General features: G+C 35.8%; 1 protein-coding gene and 1 long non-coding RNA gene across 7 annotated transcripts in view; one reads left to right on the top strand and one right to left on the bottom strand.

Moving 5' to 3' along the window:
• Positions 1–21,365, top strand: part of Gramd1c (GRAM domain containing 1C) — a 139,153-nt gene that overhangs the window by 109,237 nt on the left and 8,551 nt on the right. For all 6 annotated transcript variants that reach the window (XM_063224996.1, XM_063224999.1, XM_063224997.1 and 3 more), the window contains 7 exons: positions 235–397; positions 8,330–8,467; positions 13,669–13,787; positions 15,575–15,717; positions 16,363–16,466; positions 17,902–18,078; positions 19,033–19,090. In XM_063224996.1, coding sequence (XP_063081066.1) covers positions 235–397; positions 8,330–8,467; positions 13,669–13,787; positions 15,575–15,717; positions 16,363–16,466; positions 17,902–18,078; positions 19,033–19,090 — 902 coding nt within the window. The remainder of the gene's footprint in view (positions 1–234; positions 398–8,329; positions 8,468–13,668; positions 13,788–15,574; positions 15,718–16,362; positions 16,467–17,901; positions 18,079–19,032; positions 19,091–21,365) is intronic.
• LOC134470506 (uncharacterized) lies at positions 9,068–12,401 on the bottom strand. The gene is made up of 2 exons (XR_010039438.1): positions 11,906–12,401; positions 9,068–10,413 (listed from the first exon to the last, which is right to left on the bottom strand). It is a non-coding gene; the product is annotated as an uncharacterized LOC134470506 (long non-coding RNA).

Below are 21,365 nucleotides of genomic sequence, written 5' to 3' on the forward strand. Positions count from 1 at the left end.
TCATAAATGTATTGCTTATTATTCTTTAATACAATACTTCAGGATGATATACAGTAGTATTAACACATCATGGTCTCATGGGCAGCAACATTGCAAATGTCATTTAACACTAACAAACACAATTCTGTAGATGTCTTTCAAAGAGCAGAATTTTAAAGCATGTTTAATATTAAATTTTTAATGTATTGTATGCTGTTTTAAAAAAATATTTAACTTATATTATTTACCTTTTAGGGATTAGGTAAGGAGGAGTCCCAAAGTGAGAAAGAGATAAAAAAGAGTCCTTGGTTACCTTCAGAAAAGAGGCTGAGTAGAGGGCCAGCAAGATCACTGGACTTGAATAAAAATGAGTATCTTTCTCTGGATAAAAGCAGCACTTCAGATTCAGTTGATGAAGGTAAAGACATTTGGTAATAAATCTTAATAAAATTTTAAATATGCTTTAATGTTTATCTTTGCATGAGGCACTACATATGCCAACTGAGAATTTAGTTGTATTAGATATAACCTTATCAAGAACCAGGAAAGAAGTGAAAGTTAGCAGGACAAAATGAGGAAATAGTAGGAGAAAGTCTGTTAAATTTAACCCTTCTTCTTTCAAAGCCTAGCTTTTAAAAATATCTATCACATATAACTTATAAACTCCAAGCCTTTGGGTAGAGGAAATGGAGCAGTATTCTGTAAGAGCATATCTGTCAATAAAATATGCAGGCCCACCCCTACATGCCAAGCAGTAAAGATGCTTACATTCTATAGGTAGAATGACCTGATAACTTATGTTGGTTGCTTGTTACTGTACTGCTGGGTAAATAAAAATGCAAGAACTTCAATCTAAAGCCATGCAGCTCATCTACCAGCTTCTTTGTGCACCAGAGAGAAGAACAAAATGGTCTGAGCCTGCCCAGAGCCCCTGTCCATATTTCCTAGTTCTGTTAGTCACTGTGTTCTGCCTTAACAAATACCACAGACTATGAAGCTTAAATAACAGAAATCTATTTTCTTGTAATTGTGGAAGCAAGAAGACCCAGATCAAGGTCTCATGACCTACTTTTGGTGAGGACTTTCCTCCTGGCTCATAGACAGTCACCCTTTCACTGTGTGTTCACATACTGTGTGTGTGTGTGTGTGTGTGTGTGTGTGTGTGTGTGTGCTAGCTCATAGAGGAGAGGGAAGGAAGGAGGGAGGCAAGATGGAGTGAAAAGGGAGCAGAAAGAAAGAGACAGGCAAAGATTGAAAATATAATAAAGGGGACTGGGGATTTAGCTCAGTGGCATAAGCGCCTGCCTTGCAAGCACATGGTTGGGAGTTTGATCCCCTGTACCGATGATAAAAAAAAAAAAAAGAAAAGAAAACATAATAAAGATAAAAAGTAGTTGTTTTAAGAAGTTTTATAGCAAATCATTTTCCCTCTACTTTTTCTAACCTAGTATCAATAACCTGGGGCTTGCATACCTTATTAAATAGATATTTAAAAAATTGATAATGAAGTCAGGATAATGACAGTCATTGGGAAAGATCAAGAATAGTGTCTGTGTAATTGAGGTTGTTAACACTGAGGTTGTTAACACACTGTAGTGTGCCACAGGACACGAGTTAGTGACGGCTACCTTCTTGAACTTAGGAAGATCTACTCTGGCACCCAGTGGCCAAATGAGTAAGTGGCACCAAAGTAAGCATTTCCTTCTTTTTCTCACCAGTTTTTTTTAATAGATGGTCCTGAAAAAGTAGTTTCATTATCAAGTTTATATAAAAGTAGCATTGATAATAAGTCACAGAAGGGGCATGACATATCACAGAAGCTGTGCGCGTGAAATGGATGTTTCATTTCTGTACCGCATGTGAGCCTCATCATGTTTTGCTCTTTGCTGCTGCCCCTTTAAAGACTTTAGCTTTGTAGCAGTGAGAATTTCCATGTAACATTCAGCCTTCTCTTTACGGAGATTTCCCTTAAGGTTTATGAGGTAATAGATTAATTAGATCACAAATTAAGTACTCCTGCTGCTTTCTCTAAGTTAGTTGCAAGATCTCAGGCTTGTTAGATATGTCAAATAGGCATAATCGTGAATATTTTTATTATAGTTATTATTATGAAGACATTTCATAAGTTAACAAACTAGGGAAAAATGAGAACCATCTCAGGAAATTTGGAAAAGGATGGAGAGTATTTAGAGGGAGCTGATGGTGGTAGATCATTTTAAACCAAACATCTGTGTTAAAATGAGAGTATTTTGATCTACTTTTTGAGCAGACTGATGAGAAAATTTTAGGATCTCTCTTTTTCCCTTCTAGCCCTCATATGCTATAGTTTGTGGAGGGAGCCTCAGACTCTTTTGATGTGGCCAATCTCATTGATGTGGAGCCTCAGTGAAGCCCAGATCGGAAAAGTTAGACAAGAATTGTGTGGACTGGCATCTTTTTAAAAAGATCTTACCACATACTACACAGTTTAGAACCCACAAAGACCGAGGAGTGTATTATTGTGAAACATTTGGGGATAAGAGTTAGAGCCATGAGTGGAAATAGACAAGTTGGCTGAGAGCATGAGACTTCTGGGAATATATGGTGACAGAGTTTGCTAAGCAAAGTCCCTTATGCCAGAAATTTACCTAAGTCTAAAGAAAACATTAGGCTATGGGAAGGACACACAAGAATAACGACATGAGAATCTAGGAGCTAAAGCTGACAGAAGTTAATGCATTAGAGGCAAAGCCAGCAAAGAGTAACAGGAATGAGAACATTAGAGAATTCTTGCTACTTACTAATTAATAAAGGTGAGAGTAAGCGAGCAAGCTAGCTAGCTTCCTTCCTTCCTTCCTTCTTTTCTTTTATTAAGAGGATAATATACTTATTGAGAGCAAGAAAGCTTCTGTCCAAGTAAGAAGTGGTCCCTAGAAGGTTGCCAAAGATTCTGTCTTTTCTAGGGACTTTTATAGAGCAAAACCAAGAGGTGAGATGGGCCCACAGCGAGGAAAAATGGGAATTTGCAAGGTGGGCATGAGGGTGGGACAGAATTATTGTCAGCCAGTAAGATCACCAATGTAACTGCCCAGGTAAGACTGATGAAATTGCTGTCCAATAGGGAAGCAAGTCACATAGCAAGTGGCCTTGGCCTTAAGGGAATTGAGTTAGGGGCTTCTTCACAGTGATTCATACCTGTTTAAAATACCAATCCCTGATGTTTCTCCTTGTCATCTGGTTGCATTTGTTTTATCTTTCATCTTGAGATCTGGCTGACAGAGGTGTCTATCTCCTCCATTGTTGCAAGCTATTTGGTCTTTTGCACTAGCTTCTTCAAGGGCCTGGCCCTGTCTGACTGCCTATAATATTTTAACTCAGCTGTCTATAACATTCCGTGAGGGAATAATGGACTATTACTGATCTGGCTTCTTCAGGCTGAAGGGGTTCATAGTTGTTAATTGGCAGTCAGAGATACTCTACAAAGGGTCTAGCTAAAGAACTTCAATAGTCACCATGCATTTTCATCTTGGGTAGGCATATGGCTTTAAGTTGGAAGGAGATAAAGGCAAAGAAACAATTAAGTGTGCATGGGCCAAATAATACAATCAACAGGATTATATAAGATTTTTGAACAACACGCTCAATTGAACTTGGTTTTTCAGTTGTAAACAATATCCTGGGTCAAAAAGATTCAGATCACCAGTTTTTAGAAAATGAAAGATAAAACAGATTTTGTGTCCTCAGTCACTAAATGAAGCTTAAATCAACTGCTTTTTTTAATTTAAAGAAAGACAAAACAAAATAGAAAACAAGCAGAAATAGTACATACTTTCAAAGAAAAGAAATAAACAGTAATAAATCACTAGCTGATATATGCTTATTGTCCCCCTATGAATAGTTGTTTAAGGTACACAAGTGGAACATATAAATGGGAATTCAACCAGGGAGATGGCAAACAGTTCTGTTCATCTATCCAACAAAAACTAAGTATTATGGCTATCAATCCTACACACTTAGACATGTATGTATTTATCTATATCTTCATTTATGTTGGGACCTAACACAATTTATTAGATTAAAATCCTTCTGAACAAAGATTAATAATATTGCTGGATTTCACATCATAACACTCCAGAATCAGGACTGTGTACTGCAGTGCCACTTTCTTTCCTTCAAAGTTTTTGTTCATTTTATCATGTGTCATCAGATCAGTTCTCATAAACTGTTTGTAAGTTTTATGTAAGCTTGAGTCTTAACATGTATTTCTGTCCTTTCTATATTAGAGGGAGAAACAGAACAAAGCAGGACACAACTAAACTTTTTCCTATAGACATATAAAACTAAAAAGACATATAAATCTGCTATGTAAGGAGTTGTACCATGGTCACTGAGCTGTTTCTTGTTATCATCAACAGAATTATCTATATCATCAGACAAAGTATAAGTGAACATATCAGTACATAACAGGATTAACAGAAATACAACTTTATAGATAGTACAGAGCTACAAAAACAGGTAGTAATCAAATCAGAATGGATATCGTAGTGAATCATTGTCATTTTCAGTATAATTGTCTATACTCCTTAACTTGATACCATCAATCTTACAGTTTTGAATAAAATCTGTCAATAATAAGCAGCAATCAAACAAGTCATATTTAACTAAGATCAGTCATGATACAACAGTATAAGTCATACATGGATCCTGATTGAGTTAATAGGAAATTAAAGATATCCACTGTGCTATGGACAGCTCTCTCTGCCCCTCAGATCCAGTGCTTGTATACAAACTAGGACGGAGTAAGTTCCAACCAAGCAGAGTGGTGCGAGTAATAGGGGTTTTAATTCCTGATACACTATTAGCTATATCTTCTGCTGTTTTTTTTTTTTTTAAGGACTATTCCTCCCTTTTACTCCCCCAGAATGAACTTTGTATTTTTGAGTCTCCCCAACACTCACGGTTTTGTATTGGGGGGCAACCCGCTATTTAACTTAAGTGTTTTTGAACTTTCTCACTCCTGGGCTGGATTTTGAGTTATATTTCTTCATTTATTAAAGCTTGTTTGTTCAACCTATCCATAAATACTAGTCTAGTTACCCCTATTGCTCTCTGGTTCCCTATCACATCGAGTTCCGTTTTCTCATGTTTGATTTTGGTCATATTTTTTTTTTTTTTTGTCTTTTTTGGTTTTTATCAGTACCAGGGATCAAACTCAGGACTGCACACTTGCAATGCAGGCACTTATGCCCCTGAGCTAAATCCCCAGCCCCTTCTTCAGGCTAATTATATTTCCTATAAAGAGCCTCTTGGTGGACTGTTATCTCTTGATCCACTCTGCCTGCAATTCTCTCTTTTTCCCCTTAAGTTAGTGTATCTAGGCCATCTCTATTAGAAATTATATCCAACCTTCTCTGCCTCATTTCTGTTGAGTTCTTTTTCTGTCATTAGTTGTCAGTTTGTCTTCTTCATTTTGCTTTCTGCTCCATTCATTGTGGCCTCTCTGCCACTGTTTCTGGGATCCTGGTACTTTTCTCTTTTAGAATGCCCTGCAGTATTCTCTGTAGAGTTGAATTGGTGGTTGCAAATTCCCCCGGCTCCTTTTTATCCTGGAAGCACCTTGTTTCTCCATTAATTTCTACGGACAGTTGTGCAGGATATATCAATCTTGGCTGGAGGTTATTGTCTTTCAAAAACCTGGATTATTTCACCCCACACTCTTCGTGATTTGATGGTTTGTGCCGAGAAGTCTGCACTAATTCTGATGGGTGTTCCCTTGTAAGTGATTTGTTTCTTGTGTCTGACAGCTTTTAATATTGTTCTTATATTGGATTTCTGAAATTTTGATTATTATATGCCTGGGTGTAGTTCTGTTTGGATTGTGGGTGGCTGGAGTTCTGTATGCCTCATACATCTGAGTATCTTTACCTTTTTCTATATTTGGGAAGTTCTCCTTAATTATTTCTGTGAATAGCCTTTGCAGTTCATTTGTTTGTATCCCTGCTTCTTCCTTTACATTTTCAATTTTTAAGTTATAGATCCTGTTATCATCTTCTAGCTTTTGTATTGTTACTGCTTGTTTCCTTGTTATTTTTAAGAAGTTTTTCCTTTCATGCTCCCACATTGCAAACCTGTCCTCCAGTTCAGACAATCTATCCTTAATCAGCTGCTTTTTTGCCTGCTTACAAATGGTGCAGTTTTACATCCGTTCAAAGAACTGGCAGCATATGTTTTGTGTTTCTCCTGTATTTATCAGTCTCACTTTATACTATTTTCACTGTCCATTTCAAGTTGATGTATTTCAAATAGTATTCTTTATAATAACCTGCTGCTGGGTTAAATAATGTTTCTTCACTCATTTAAAAAAAATACCAAGGTCAAGGTCATAAAAAAGCAAAGGAAGAATGAGAAGTTGTCAAAGAGTTGAATAGACTGAGTCCTAATAAGAAAATGCATTACAGTACTGTATCTTGGACTGTATTCTTGAACAGGAAAATAACTTGGAGGTAGGCAGGAGGAATAAATCCTTATTTAATCAACTGTAAATATCAAATTATTCCAAAATAAAAAAAGTTTTTTTAAAGGTTGCATAAAGAACTATAAAGATAGATTATATTTAACATTTTCTTTAGTAATTTATTAATTAAAAATATAATACTTCTTATGTGCCAAGTACTGAATGTACATCGATGTTTAAAATCAACATGTTCCTTATTCACATGGAAGTACAGGAAAGAAATAATAAACAAATGAATCGGCCATCAAAAATTAAATTACAAATCAGACTAAGTTCTCTGAAGAAATAAGCAGGATCAATAGAATCAGCTGTAGTTTTTTTGTTTCTAGGGATATATTTGAGTTATTTTTATAATGAATGTAATACTTCTATGTCAGCAAAAACTGTGTCCTAAGCCTAATGGGAAGTTGTAGCACAAAACCTCAGCAAATTGCCTAATTTCAGTGATTCATTTCTATACCAAAGGAGCTATTATTTGAAATTTCAGTGAATAGTTTATTCCTTCATAAAGTATTGTTGCAGGGAGAAGGTAAATTGGTATGTAGCTGGTATCCCTAAGTTCTTTGTACCACTGACAAAATAGGCAAATCATTTAATGAGGGAGAAATAGGGATAGAGGAGGGTCAAGCCATAAACCAGAGTTTTTCTGATTCATAGATCAGACTGTCCTTTTACTTAACCAGGCTGTTGCCTGTGGATTAATATTGACAGATGATTTAGACAGATAATTTGTAGAGCCTGATTTCAGAAATATGGAGAGCTTTTGTTGTAGTTTTCACTCAGTATTGATGGGGTATGATCCTTGAAATAGTAATCCCAGTCTTTAAATCATTAAAATTTCACATTGGATTGCTTTTCACTGTTTCCTTTATCCTGCCTGTCTCCTATTCTTAGCTTTCTTTTTAAAAAATTTCTTCAACTCTTTTTGGCAGTGTAGAATGAAGGTTAAATCTGTGTCCTCCGGAGGTAGAGTAGGTTCATAATCTGCACACATCTCTCACTAGCTATGGCAGGTTGGCAGTCCTCTCTGCTCCTCAGTCTCCTTACCTGTAAAATGGAAAGGCGGAGGATGATACCACTTTTCTCAGAGTATTGCGGGGAGGATGAGTCAATGATTGTAAGGTGCTCAGCACAATGACAAATAGTAAGTACAATATAATTATGGGCTTTTTCAGGGAATAGGAGAGAAACTGAACAGCTACTGCTTCATTTGCCACCAGTAGTTTTCAACTTCATTATGATTACCAAGTTCCCAGAACACCATGTAGTGTTCCACTGGACATTAGCAGCTTTGAACACTATTTCTATTCTCAACACTATTTCCTGTTCTTTTAAAGTGTGTTTATTTGGAATGGTAAAGATAGTGATTCTTATTTTGGAGGAGTTAATGTCAAATTGAAAAACTAATCAGGTTGACAATTTAGTGAATATAGGAGATACTGTAGGCCTGGGTGAGTTAACATTTACTGAAGATATGAGCATTCAGATATAGAGCTAGTAATGACCATGATGTATACCTTCCTGTCTGCTGCAATGTTGCCTTTATTAACTTAAGAAATATTCTTTTAAGTGTACATTAGTAGGATTTGAAATCATTCCAGTTAAAATGTTTCTACAACTTTTAAGATTGAAATAATGATCATATGTATGTAACTGCACATAACAGTGTGTGCTTGTGTATAATTGTATGGTGCATATGTATGTAACTCTAATTTGGAGTTTTAAGAGGGTCTTGAAATGTGTTGATCATTCTAATTAAAGACCGTTTTGTGCTAAAACACAACAAAAACACATCCTCCCCCAGCTTTGAAATTACCTTTCCTTAATTTCTCCTTTTTTGATGTTTTTCTTTTTTAGAAAATATCCCTGAAAAGGATCTTCAAGGAAGACTTTATATCAACCGTGTTTTTCATATCAGTGCTGAGAAAATGTTTGAATTACTCTTCACTAATTCACGCTTTATGCAGAGATTTACCAGCTCTAGAAATATAATAGGTTGGTCCTTGTGGTTCTTACCTAATCATAAGTGTAGGAGATGTTATTAGCCTGAGAGCATTGGGCCTATCTGAATTGATTTATGTTGTCAGGAGAAAAATAAAAAGGAACATGCTTTGATTTTATTTTGGTTATATATAAACTGATATTTAAATGTTAGGTTGAATTTACATGTGAACTGTAAAATTGTTCAATTAAGCAGATGCTATTTATAATGAAGTTTAGACTCTGAAAACTCAAGCTTCATGTATCATTAATGTTTGTATTCACTGAGTTGAACCCAATTCAGAAGAGTTCTGTTGTGGGACAACTGGATGCTGGTGGAGGATGGAATGGCCACCTTGCCAAATGTGTGGCTGTACCTATGGCAGGTGTGCATTATCTGAGCCAGCAGGTCTACTGCTAGTGTGTTCTCATCAGATTGTGAGTATATATAGCCAGGAGTGGTTGGGCATGTCTATATTCTCAGCGTGTAGGAGGCTGAGGCAGAGAAATACTGTGTTAGAGGACAGCCTAGGGGTACACTGTGAGTTCAAGGCCAGCCTGACCCATATAAAGAGACCCTATTTGACCAAAGCAAAAGAAAAAAAGGTACATGTATACTGTGCTATTTTTTATAATGCCTGAAAGCTGACAACATTCCAGGTACCCCTCAGTAATAGAATAAATAAACTGTATGAGTTTCCATAGATGAGTGCTATATACCAACAAAACCAACAACAAACCACTGGTACTTAAAACAATATGAATAAATTCCATAGACATATGTTGAGCAAAAAAAAAAGTTTTAAAATCCAGATACAAGAGTACATGCCATATATTTTTTTTATGTAAAGTTAGCAGAGTCTTTACACTTAGCACAGTAGTAGAGCAGTTACAGTTGTTGAGAATCCAGTCAGTAAAGACTGGGAGGGAACTTTTGAGATGCTGATAAAAGTACTGTGTCTTAGTTTTAGTGTAATACACATGTGTGTTTCTTTTGCTAACATGGAGCTATACATTTGACATTATGGTTCTATGGTATACTTTAGTAAAAATTCTTTAAAGGTTTATTTTGGAAATTGCTAATACTTATAAGGAGGATTTCATTGATCATGTGTTAAAATTTCTATTATGGTAAGTATCTCAAATAAGCTTATAGTTAGTTTTGAAATGGATATATCCTAAGCGTTTCTTGATACTTTATTAATTTTGGAGGTATGTGGTTTACCTTGCTATATAATTAGGATATAGCTGCAGCAGAGATTCATTTAAAGTAAACCACTTGACATAGTCAACTTAAATATAGCTTTAATCTAGGTTTATATCCATAGTTCACATTTAATTGTATAATTTTATCAATCACTAGGTGTTTCTCCTTTTTTTTGTAACTTTAACATAATTATATACTCAGAGGTGATGTCATTAATATGGACTGTCGCTACAAAAATCAATTTTTTTACTATTCATGGTAGAATAGCAAAGAGATTTCTAATTGACAGATACAGTATACTAAGAGTTTCATGGTTTTAAACTTATAATTCCTGCAAGTTTAACTGCAGCGGGGGCAACTTAGTGACTTAGTAAGACCCTGTCTCAAAACAAAAAGTAAAAAATGGCTCAATGTAAAGGTCATGGATTCAGTCCTCAGACAGACAGACACACAAGTTTCTTGGTTTCAAATTACTGTTTTTCTTCTCTTCCTTTTTTGGGAGGCGGGGAGCGGAGTGAGACAGGATCTTGCTCCGTAGTCCACGATGGCCTTGCAGTCATTAGCCTCTCAAGCGTTGGGGTTGCGGTGTATACACTGTGCCTGACTTGAAAGAACAGCCGGGAGTGGTGGTTTATACCTGTAATCTCAACATTTGGAAGGCTGAGGCAGGAGGATTTGGAGTTCACGCCCAGCTTGGACTCTGTAGCAAACTGAAAGCCAGTCCATACTACATAGCAAGGCTGTCTCAAAATACCTGAAATAAAAAAAATACATAAAGAGATCTAAATCTTTCTCTTTGCTGAACAGTTTATATTTAACTCTTTATTATCTCTTCTGAATTTATCTCTTCTGAATGTATTTTATATTTTGTTTTTATTCATTTCTCCTTGGAGAAGGTGGTATTTTAGATGAGTTAGATATATTATTTCCCTTAATTTTCTAAGTTGGTGGTCTGGCATTTCGTGTGTGAAAGGGCCCATGAGGTAGTAGCATGTTATTCCATGCTGATACTGTTCTTTGAACACAACTGCATTTGTTGTCTACTACATCTGGCTTCCATATGGGTGACTGATAATTGTAAATGGTGCTGGAAAGCAAAAATGTAGGGCTAATTTCAAATCTGAGCAGCTATAGGCATGTTGCAAGCTAGATGTAAAATTCGTCAAAAGCTTTTCCTCAAAAGAGAGTTTGCTGATGACTGCAACCATACTGCTGTCCTTGGACCTGTTACTGTTAATCGAAGTTGTTGGTTTTGGGACAGGGTGTCTCTGTCTAGTTCAGCCTGTCCTTGAACTCACTTATGTAGCCCAGGCTGGCCTAGAACTCTTGGCAACCCTTCTGCCTTAGCCTTCTGAGTGCTGGGATTACAGGCATTAAAAGTGTACAGTTCTTGGGCTGGAGGTTTAGCTCAGCACCACAAACACCTCCTTGGCAAGTGCGAGGTGAAGAGTTCCATTCCTGGTACAAAAAAAAATGTACAGTTCAAAAAAGTGTTAAGTGCATCCACATTGTCAATTAACTACAACCATCATCCATCTCCAGAATGCTTCCATCATCCCAAAATGAAATTCTAACCCTATTACTTTTTTTATCCGTACCGGGGATCAAACTCATGACCACACACTTGCAAGACAGGAACTTATGCCACTGAGCTAAATCTCCAGCCCCAATTCTGACCCTATTAAACAATAGTTCCACTTCTTCCTCTCCAGCATCTAAAGACCACCATTCTGTTTTCTGTCTGTGAATTTAATTATTCCAGGTACCTCAAATAAGTCAAATCATATAATATTTGACTTTTAATGATGGGTTCATTACAATTAGTATAACGATTCACCCATCCATATTGCAGCATGTGACAAAATTTTACTCCTTTTTAAGGCAGAATTTTCAATTGTGTATATGGAAAAGTATCTTCTGTTTTTCATTCATCCATTAATGACATTTGGATCATTTGTATCGTTTAGTTACTGTGAATAATTCTGCTATGAGTATTGATGCATAAATATCTGTATAAATTCTCAGCTATCTATATCTATATCTATATCTATATCTATATCTATATCTATATCTATATCTATATCTATATAACTATCTAATGCTGCTGTATTGATGTATGAGTGTCTGTTCAAATCCTCTGCTTTCTGTACACCTTTTTTGCCTGTTTACTGAGAAGTATAATTGCTGCATCATAAGATAACTAAGTTTTTGAGGAAGTTGTACTGTTTTCCACTTTACATTCTCACCTGCAGTGTACAGAGGCTCTGGCTTCTCCACGTCTTTGTGAACTCTTGTTGTTTTCTATTTTTTTTTTTTCATAACAGCCATCCTAATGGGTATAAAGATTCACAAATTTAAAAATTTTGTATTTTAGAGCTTTCTTAAAGTAATTGTTCTGTACCTTCTGCTTTGTAATTACTTTACTTCAGTGTATCCTAATGGCACATTTGTCCTTTACTATTGCCATTTTATGTAGTTTTATTTGAGATTTGAATATAAGGATGAATTTCACCTGTATATTTTAGGGTTGACTATTCCAGTATGATGTTAATTTGGTAACGTTGTGACTAATAATACTCATTTGGCCTTGCTGGTAATTGGTAAAAATGCAAGTGTAATAAACATGGCAAAATAGATATTTTTGTTTGATCCTTGTTGATAGTTACTTTACTGAATAGCATAAAGTTCTAACAACAGAATTTAGTGATAGCTTTCAGCTGTGTTTCTATTGAAAAATGTCTTTATTTGTATCATTCCCATGAAATAGGCTGACATATGACCTGGTAATCTTCTGGAGAAGTATTTCAGATAGCCAGGTGTGGTGATGCATACCTGTAGCCCTAGTGTTTAGGAGGCTAAGGCAGGAGGATTGCTGTAAATTTGAGGCCAGCCTAGGCCACATAGTGACTTAAAAATGCCAGCCTGAACTACATAACTAGTCCTTGTCTCAAAATAATAACAAAAACATTTTAGAATTAATTGTATGTTATTTCATGTACACCTAAATGAATCATTGTACAAGGAATGATGGATGATGAAGTCCATGGTTTCTAATGTTTTCTTTTTAATTTAGTTGTAAGATCCTTCCAGATACTCAAAGGCAGTTTCAAGATCCCTCATTAAGTCCCTAGGCCTAACTGTATAAGAGAAGTTGAATGAAGCTGGCCTTGCTTGATTCTTTTGCTTGTGGGTAATTGATGAGATAAAGGCTCCTATATTTTAGAATTTGGTGAATAGCCTCCAAATATGCTGAGTGGCTGCCTACATCCATTTGTGTAACAGCATTAGATAACCTGTTCAGGTCTTTGAATGGAGTTCATACTGCTTTTATCTGTACTTAACTAATTTTTGGTTTGCATGAAATGATCTTCACTGTATGGTGCTATTCTAAAGCTATGTTTCTATTCAAAGTGTTTGTACACAGTGTTGTTTCTAAGTAAATAAAAGAATTTGGCCAAGAACCCACCAAAAACACAGGGAGATGATCCTAAAGCTTTAATGCAGAAAAAATTATATGAAATATAAGCATTTATATGTCTTCATCTTGTCTTGATGAAAGATTTTGCAGAGAAGCCACTCACAGCCGTGATTTCTTGTAACACTGATGTGATTTCTCCACAGGCGGACACTGATGTCAGTGTTGCACAGTAACAAATGACTTTGACAGTTTCAAACTGAAGGGTGGTATACTGAAGTGTTGTTTTGTCTCTCTCCATAGGTCCTAGGAACTTTAAAAGGAAACCTACACATGAAGTAATTTTTACTTTCTACAAAAGAAAAAGTTGATTTACAGAAAAAATTTACAAATAAATGCTTCAGAGAAGTGTACATGTTATATCTAGGAAGAATGTCTCACATTTAATCTCTCTTTAATGTTAAGCATATAGTTTTGAGGGGTTAGGAGTAGGCAAAAATAAAAATTTAATTCTAAATCTGCCCTTTTGATTTCATTTTAAGTCACCCCTTCAGTTCTAGATTTCTAGAACTAACTTATGTTTGCTTTTATTAGATGTAGTATCTACTCCTTGGACTGTAGAATCTGGAGGTGATCAACTGAGAACCATGACCTATACTGTAGTGCTTAATAACCCCCTTACTGGAAAATGCACTGCGGCTACTGAAAAGCAGGTAAGTCTAATCTGATAGTATTAAAAGGAATCAATCATATGTCAAGAGAGAGCATGCTTGTCAGAGTCACCAGTTTACAAGATAATTTTAACAAAAAAAATCTCAAGGGAAAGAAGGAGGAGGAGAAACTGTTACAGGTTGATAGGAATATAGAAAGCCATTATGACCCCAACCCTAATCCAATAAAGGTATTTATGAGATTTGAGGACTTGTTACTTTCTTATGTGTAATGTGGTATTTTTTGTTTTAACAAACAGTACTTTTTAAAGTGATATACTAAAGACTTCAAAAAGAAATGTGCCAAAGTGTTTGTGGTGAAATTATACTGATGCCTGGAATCTAGCCAGGCAGAGGATGGTGGTGGAGGGAAGGAATATGCGGAAGGGCAACAGATGACACGGGACCAGGCAGTAGTTAGTGTTGAAGCTGGTGTTAATGAGCTCACAAGGGTTCATTATACTTCATTTCTGCTCTTGTGCACGTTCATAGCTTTTCATAATAGAAGATTTTTCATAATATATATGTGTGTGTATATATATATGTATGTGTATGTGTGTGTATATATATATTTTTTTTTTTCTTTTGTCTTTTGAGACAGGATTTTGTTTGCTCAGCTGGCCTTGAGCTCACTTTGTAGCCCCAGCTGGTCTCGAATTTGAGTGATCCTCCTGCCTCAGCCTCCTGGGTGATAGGAGTATTGGCATGCACCACTATGCCTGACCTAAACTATATTTCTAAAACCTGATTTATTACAGCATCATGTAAATGGTTAGGGCTAAATAGCTAGATGGTTGCTATGGGAAGAAATTGAATTCATAAAATTAAACATTAGCTATTGAATGCTCTTCTTTAAGAACCCTGTGTGCTCACTTGGAGTGGAGTCTTGTGTTTGACCAATTTGTGCTGAAGTACAGGGTATGTTTTGCAGCTACTATTAACATCTGAATGCTGCTCTTGCAGTTTTGTGCATCAGTGTTTAAAATGTGACTTTTTTACCTTTTAAAAATGTATAAAGGGGCCTGGGGATTTAGCTCAGCAGCATAAGCGCCTGCCTTGCAAGCAGGCAGTCGTGAGTTCGATCCCCGGTACCGATAAAAATGAAAAAGACAAAAAAAAAAATGTATAAAGATTGTCAAAAATACAAGAAAATTTTGGTGTTTTGACTGGAATTTTTGATCTCTACTGAATCTCCTTCCTCCCTTAGAAGATAGATAGAAAAAGTGTGGTTAAAATTAGAGAAGTTTGTTCATCTGACAGCCACCTTAGGCCCTGTTTAGGAAAAGTGACATTTTACTTATTTACCCCATATTCCTTTTATGCGTGTGTTTGTTTATGCGTGTGTTTACGTGCGTGTGTTTGTGTGTGTGTGTTTGTGTGTGTGTGTGTTTTATGGGGACAGGGTGGTTCTGTTAAGCTTTTATAAATTTGGGGGAAGGCAAATGTTATAACTTGTTGATTATATTTGTTGTTATAATTCAGTTGATTTTTGAATTATCACCCTAACAGGAAGTTACAAAACTCTTATAAGAGATTATTTGGTTCTTTTCTTTTCCTTCAGTCCAATAGGAAGTATCAGTTGTCAGTGAAAGGACAGAGTGGCGAAAGACTTGTTTCTGCAGGTCTCAGTTCACAGCAGTGTAGCCAATACGGAGGCTCTTACAGCTTGTATGTAGACTTCTGGTGTCTTGTAATTTCTGAGAAGGAATTCTAGTATGTGCCAAATTGCCAAAAAACATATAAAATGTTAAAAATGTGCATGAAAATTGTTTAAAATCTTATTTTGGCAGACACTCTATAAAGAAAGTCGGGAAGCACAATTTTATTTAGTAGATTCAGAAGTATTGACCCATGATGTCCCCTACCATGATTACTTCTATACCCTGAACCGATACTGTATCATTCGATCTTCAAAACAGAAATGCAGGCTAAGGTGAGATATTGCAATTGAATGTGTTAGAGGAGACTAGGTATGCTTTGGTAACAAAAATTCTGAGTTCTTAGCTTTATACAACAGAGATTTATCTTTGTTAAAATTACATGTCCAGGACTCCAGTTGAAGACCTTCTCATCCTGTGCTACACAATCAAAACGAGGGCATTTCAGTTGCTAATAGGAAGCTGTAGAGATGTGCTCGTGGTTTGTTGGAGGGGCTGTCTACTGGCAAGGGGGCCAGGAGTTCTGGGGGAGCACATGGTAACTGTAACTGCTGCAGTGGGAAAGAAGCTTGGGGCGCCTAGTTAATGCCAGGTCCAGCTAGTTTGTGACCGCTAGCGATTTTTTACATAAGGCATTTAGAAAATTTAGCATGTGTTTGGAGCCTTGCTTGCTAAAGCAAATTCAGGGCTACAGAAAGTAAAATAACAAAGTGGCATAGAAGGACAATTTGATGAAGTTATTAGCAGCTCACAGTGGTTTTTAAAGAAATCATCATCAGTGGACCAATTTTCTTTTGTAGTTTAATGATTTTGCATCCTTTTAACTTTCCATGTACTGTAATCTTACATTTAATTACAATATTAATATAACTAAGGTCTGTTCTTAAATATATCATCTTCTTTTATTCTTATCCTACTAGAGTTTCCACAGATGTGAAATACAAAAAACAGCCGTGGGGCCTGATCAGATCTTTAATTGAGAAGAATTCTTGGAGTTCACTGGAGCACTATTTCAGACAGCTTGGTGTGTACAGTTTTTGATGAATCTGTTTTAGTGAAGGTAGTGCTTATTGATGAAATAGATGGATTCTTCATGTGGATTTATAGTAGGAGCTGGCAGGTGATGTTGGGATGACTGTCACTGAAACAGTTGTTTTTGACTCTCCAACCTGTTCTCCCACAGGTAGTAATCAGTGGGATTTCAAAATGTTCAATTTTTTATGGTCTAAGAAACCCTTACATGGTGCTTATTATATATGCCAGGCATATAAGATTTTATGTGCTTCATAAATATTAACTCATTTTGCACTCATGACAACCCTGTTAAGTAGGTATAATTCTTTTTTTCTATTTCACTAAAGAAATTTTAAAAAACATGGTTAAGTGACTTGTCAGTGACTACATGCTTAAGAGCTGTTGTTATAGTCTCTGCCTTTGGAAGGAGCCAAGAAAGCAGGCAGCAGTGAGGGGTTACAGAACCAGCTCATAGACACTGTGCTCTCTAGGATTCAAGAGTCCTTGGGCACAAGCCTCCCTTTAGGGTGCAGCTTTTCTGGATTGCAGGCCCCCTTAGAAGTGGTATTATATATATGTGTGGATTTGGTGGAGGTAGGTACTGGCAGTTGGCTGAGGAAGCGATATAGCTGTTCTAATGTTTAGAATCTTCTTTGTATATACATAAAGAAATATATAAATACTTGACCATAATTTTAGTTGAAAAAAAGCTGGAGATCCGCTCGGAGTATCTTAAGATTTTATTGTTTAAAGCAGGTGTGGTGATACATGCTTGTAATCCCAGTTGGGAGGCTGAGGCAGAAGGATCACCACAAGTTCAAAACCAGCCTGAAATAGAGAGTGAGACACTGTTTTTTAAAAAAATTGTTTAGTTTATTATTTTCCTAGTCTTTTTCTCTATGGCTGTTTCATTGTTAAAAACATTAAAAACAGAAAACGAAACTTAAAAATTAGTTTGGCTACTGAATAATGAGTTTCTAACAAAAACTCAGATCAGGGAAAAAGATGAAGTATATGACAAAAAATGGTATTTTGAGGTGCTTTCTTTCTTGTACACTGTCATTGAAAAGTATAACTCTGATATGTATGCTTCTCTGTCCTTTGAGGTTTATAAGTACCATAACCAGTCTTGAAAATCTAATAATCCAGTGTGAGTGGCCTATTCTTTCCATAACTGCAACCATAACATTAATATTTAACTGCATGTGGCATATTTGTGTTGATGACCCCAATACTGTTTAACATACAGTCTTCCTAGAACGGTGAAATCTCATTATGGGGTCATCGTACCAGTAAAGCTTTTTATTAGAAATAAAGTTTGAATCTAGGCCATAAAAAGTTTAGAAATAAAGAAAGTTATCAAGGCTTTAAAAATCACCTTTCTAACCTATAATTGGAAGTTTCCTTATATCTAAAAATTCTATTTTTAAAAAACCGTTTCTTAGAATCACAGTTGTCAGTGGAAGAATCTATGTTAAACCAGTCCATTGAAGATGCTGGAAAACTCAGTGGCCTACGAAGGAGAAGGCGAACATTCAACCGGGTAGTGGAGACAGTTCCAAAGCTTCCTTCCCAGCGTTCTTCTGAAGAAATGAACTTAGAGATCAAAGGCGATACTCCAGGTAGCTGTCACTTGTAAACAGATGATATAGCTTAGCTTATTTATAAGTCAGGAGGTCTGAATTTCTCCCCTTCTTTTTGATAATCTTCATCATATTCAGTTATTGAAAATTAATATATAAGTGTAAAGCAACAGTTACGAAATGGTAAGCATATGCCGATAGTAGTAACTTATTTGATCCACTCAGCATTTTAAAATTGGAGATTTTTATATAAAAACTCTGACCTGACAGCCCACTAGCCAAATCCCTGCATGGCACCTTCAGACTGTGTGAGCTGCTTAGCTGGCCACAGAGCCCACCACAAATGCCAGGCTCGTCCTTCTGGACTGCTTCTCTCATTATTTCTACCTAGCACCCATGGCCATTTGATTCCTACCTTTGAGTGTACTGCTCCTGGGCACGTTCAGATCCAGCCTGAAAACTATAAAGATGGAATTTGACTTTGATTATCCCTACTCCCTGAATTCTGAAGATGATTTGCCTTTGCTGTTACTGTCTCCTTTCAGAGATACAAAGCTGTCACACCTTCTCATCCTCCTACATTATCAATCCTCTTTAGGTTTATATCTGTGTATGAATATATTTATTCACTACTGAAGTGTAGACAACAGTGAATAGATAAGGATTTTTTTGTAAGGAGTGAAACACTATACATAAACAGAACTCAGTTATTATTTGAAGAGATAGTATTTAGCTGTATGCCATGCATGCTGTATGAATTGCTTAGTTAGTTTTAGGGTAAGTTATAGTCAAAACGTGACTTCTGTAGCTTTTCTTACTGTGGAATTGTTTCACGTTATTCAGGATACCAGAAATCAAAAATGAGGTGTGGGGAATTTTCCCTAAACTACTTTGTCTTTGCAAATAATTTTAAAAATCTCTTTTTCAGTCCTTTTCAAGTGAGATTTAAATTCTGATCCTTACTCTAATACAGCCTTTTTTTATGATCTGCAGGAAAGAAAAAGGGAATGGAAATGTTTAACATTGTTCTTATTGTGATGTTGAGTATTTTGTAAGTATTTATTGTGACTATTTTACTTTGTCTTAATTTACTTTTATCTGGTTCTCAAATGAATATTATTGGGTAGAAATTACCACTATTTGATCAGTGTTGGCCTAGAATAGTTTTTGATGTACGATTTTCAGAATTGTTAAATTTGAAGGAATGCAAAGTACGTATTCAACAAATGTCTTTATTTCGTAACCAATCTGGCTTATCTACTATCGTAGTTTAGTAGTAAGTTCTATAAATTTAAAGCAAATATTTATATACACGTGCTGGTAAAGTCCCCCCAAGTTCTATTTTATCCTCAGTGATTCTTATTTTTTATTGTACATAACAGTCCCTTGGGGCATTTGCTAAAATTCAGATTTCTTGACCCTAAATCCCAGAGACTGAGAAAAAGGCTTTGAATCAATAGACTTTAACTCTAGGGATCAGGAATCAGTACTTTAAAGCACATAATCCAGGTTATTCTGATGTAAACACTATCACATGGTGAAAAATAATGGGGCAATTAATCTGAATCTTAGGGCACCCTGTAGGAATCTCCTAAGCCAATCATATTTAGAGTGCTAATATTCTTACGGTTCTGCATTAATTTTAAATAAGTTGGGCTGGGGATTTAGCTCAGCGGCATAAACACCTGCCTTGCAAGCAGGCAGTCGTGAGTTCGATCCCAGATACTGATGAAAATGAAAAAGACAAAAAAAAAAAAAAATTAAGTAAGTTGACCTCTTAGATCAATTGAATTTGTTGACACAGTGATACATTGTGGGTAATAGCATTTTGGAATGGAATTCTTTTTTTTCTTTTTTGAGACAAGGTCTCGCTTTGCCTTCAGGCTGGCCTCAAACTCACGACTCAGCCTCCTGACTGCTGGCATTACAGGTGTGTGCCACCATGCCCGACCTGGAGTGAAACTGTTATCTCAGTTTTTCTCATTATAGATTTTAGACAGAAAATATTTGTTATGTCTTTGAGTTTTATAGAAATTTCTGTTTTGTTACCGCAATTTTGTAACATTAGCAATGTCATTATTTAACAATTTTGTAACATAGCAATGCATTCCTTCACAGAAAATTTGTGCTCAAATATACTGATTTACATACTATTTCAATGCCAGAGTAATTTCATAGATACTTTTTTTGATAGTTTTAAGCTTTTTTCTTAAATCCTCTTTTCACTAAATAGTTATATAAAAACCTAACACTGGGGCTTTAGCTCAGCTGCATAAGTGCCTGCCTGGCAAGTAAGTGGGGGTCGTGAGTTTGATTCCTGGTACCAAAAAAAAAAAAAAACCCCAAAATCCCTAATATTGACCTTGAAGTAACATATACATGCACGCATACTATACACATACAACTTTTTTTATAGTTTTGGGGTTCAAGCCCAGGTCCCTTGACATTCTAGGCAAGTAGTCAACCACCGAGCTATATCCACAGCCCCATTATATGTTTTTTAAGGTAAATTAATATTTTAACAGAGAAAGATGAGAGATAATGATGCTGCCTATATATTTGCATATATGTGTGTCAAGTTGTGGATCCATTCACTTGAACGTCTGCTCTGAACCAATATACTAAATTCATTTAGCATGTAATATTTTATTGTTGTTTTTCTTTTTGCTGTATTGGGGATTGAACCAAGGGCCTTGTGCATGTTAAGCAAGAGCTCTACCACTTAGCTACACCATCATCCCTCTGTATTTATGTATATGTGCAGTAATGTATGAATCCATTCACAAGTTTGCTGTGAAAACCAATACATTAAGTTCACTTAACATGTACCATTTTATATTTGATATCATTTTTGCCTATTATATTTGCCTATTATAAATGAGAACATATATATATATATATATATATATATATATATATATATATATACCATATCTTTTTTTTTTACTTCTACTAAAAATAAGATGCATCAGCTTTATATTGATCTTCATTTCCTTTCGAAATGCAGCATTATGAGCATGTAATTGCTAAGCCAAAGTACCCAAAAATATCCTGAAAGCTTACCGAGCTGTTGGTCCACATCAACGCTGCTGGAACTGCCAGCGAGAGGAGAAATGTCAGAGACAGCCCCAACCTGCGAGTTGGGGGATATTGAAAGATTTTTATTGTTACTTGTTACTAGTTGCTTTCTTTTTCTTTAGAATCCACTTAATGCCTTAGTTATTTTATTCAATAAAATAGGAATAATTTATTTAAATAATGGGAAAATAGTCTGGATCATATACAATTTTGAAGTTTTTGTATGTATATTCTGCATTAGCAGTGCA

The sequence above is a fragment of the Cavia porcellus genome, unplaced genomic scaffold, assembly GCF_034190915.1.
Source record: "Cavia porcellus strain 051 isolate PalLab524CR breed Dunkin Hartley unplaced genomic scaffold, mCavPor4.1 scaffold_15, whole genome shotgun sequence".
NCBI lineage: Eukaryota > Metazoa > Chordata > Mammalia > Rodentia > Caviidae > Cavia > Cavia porcellus.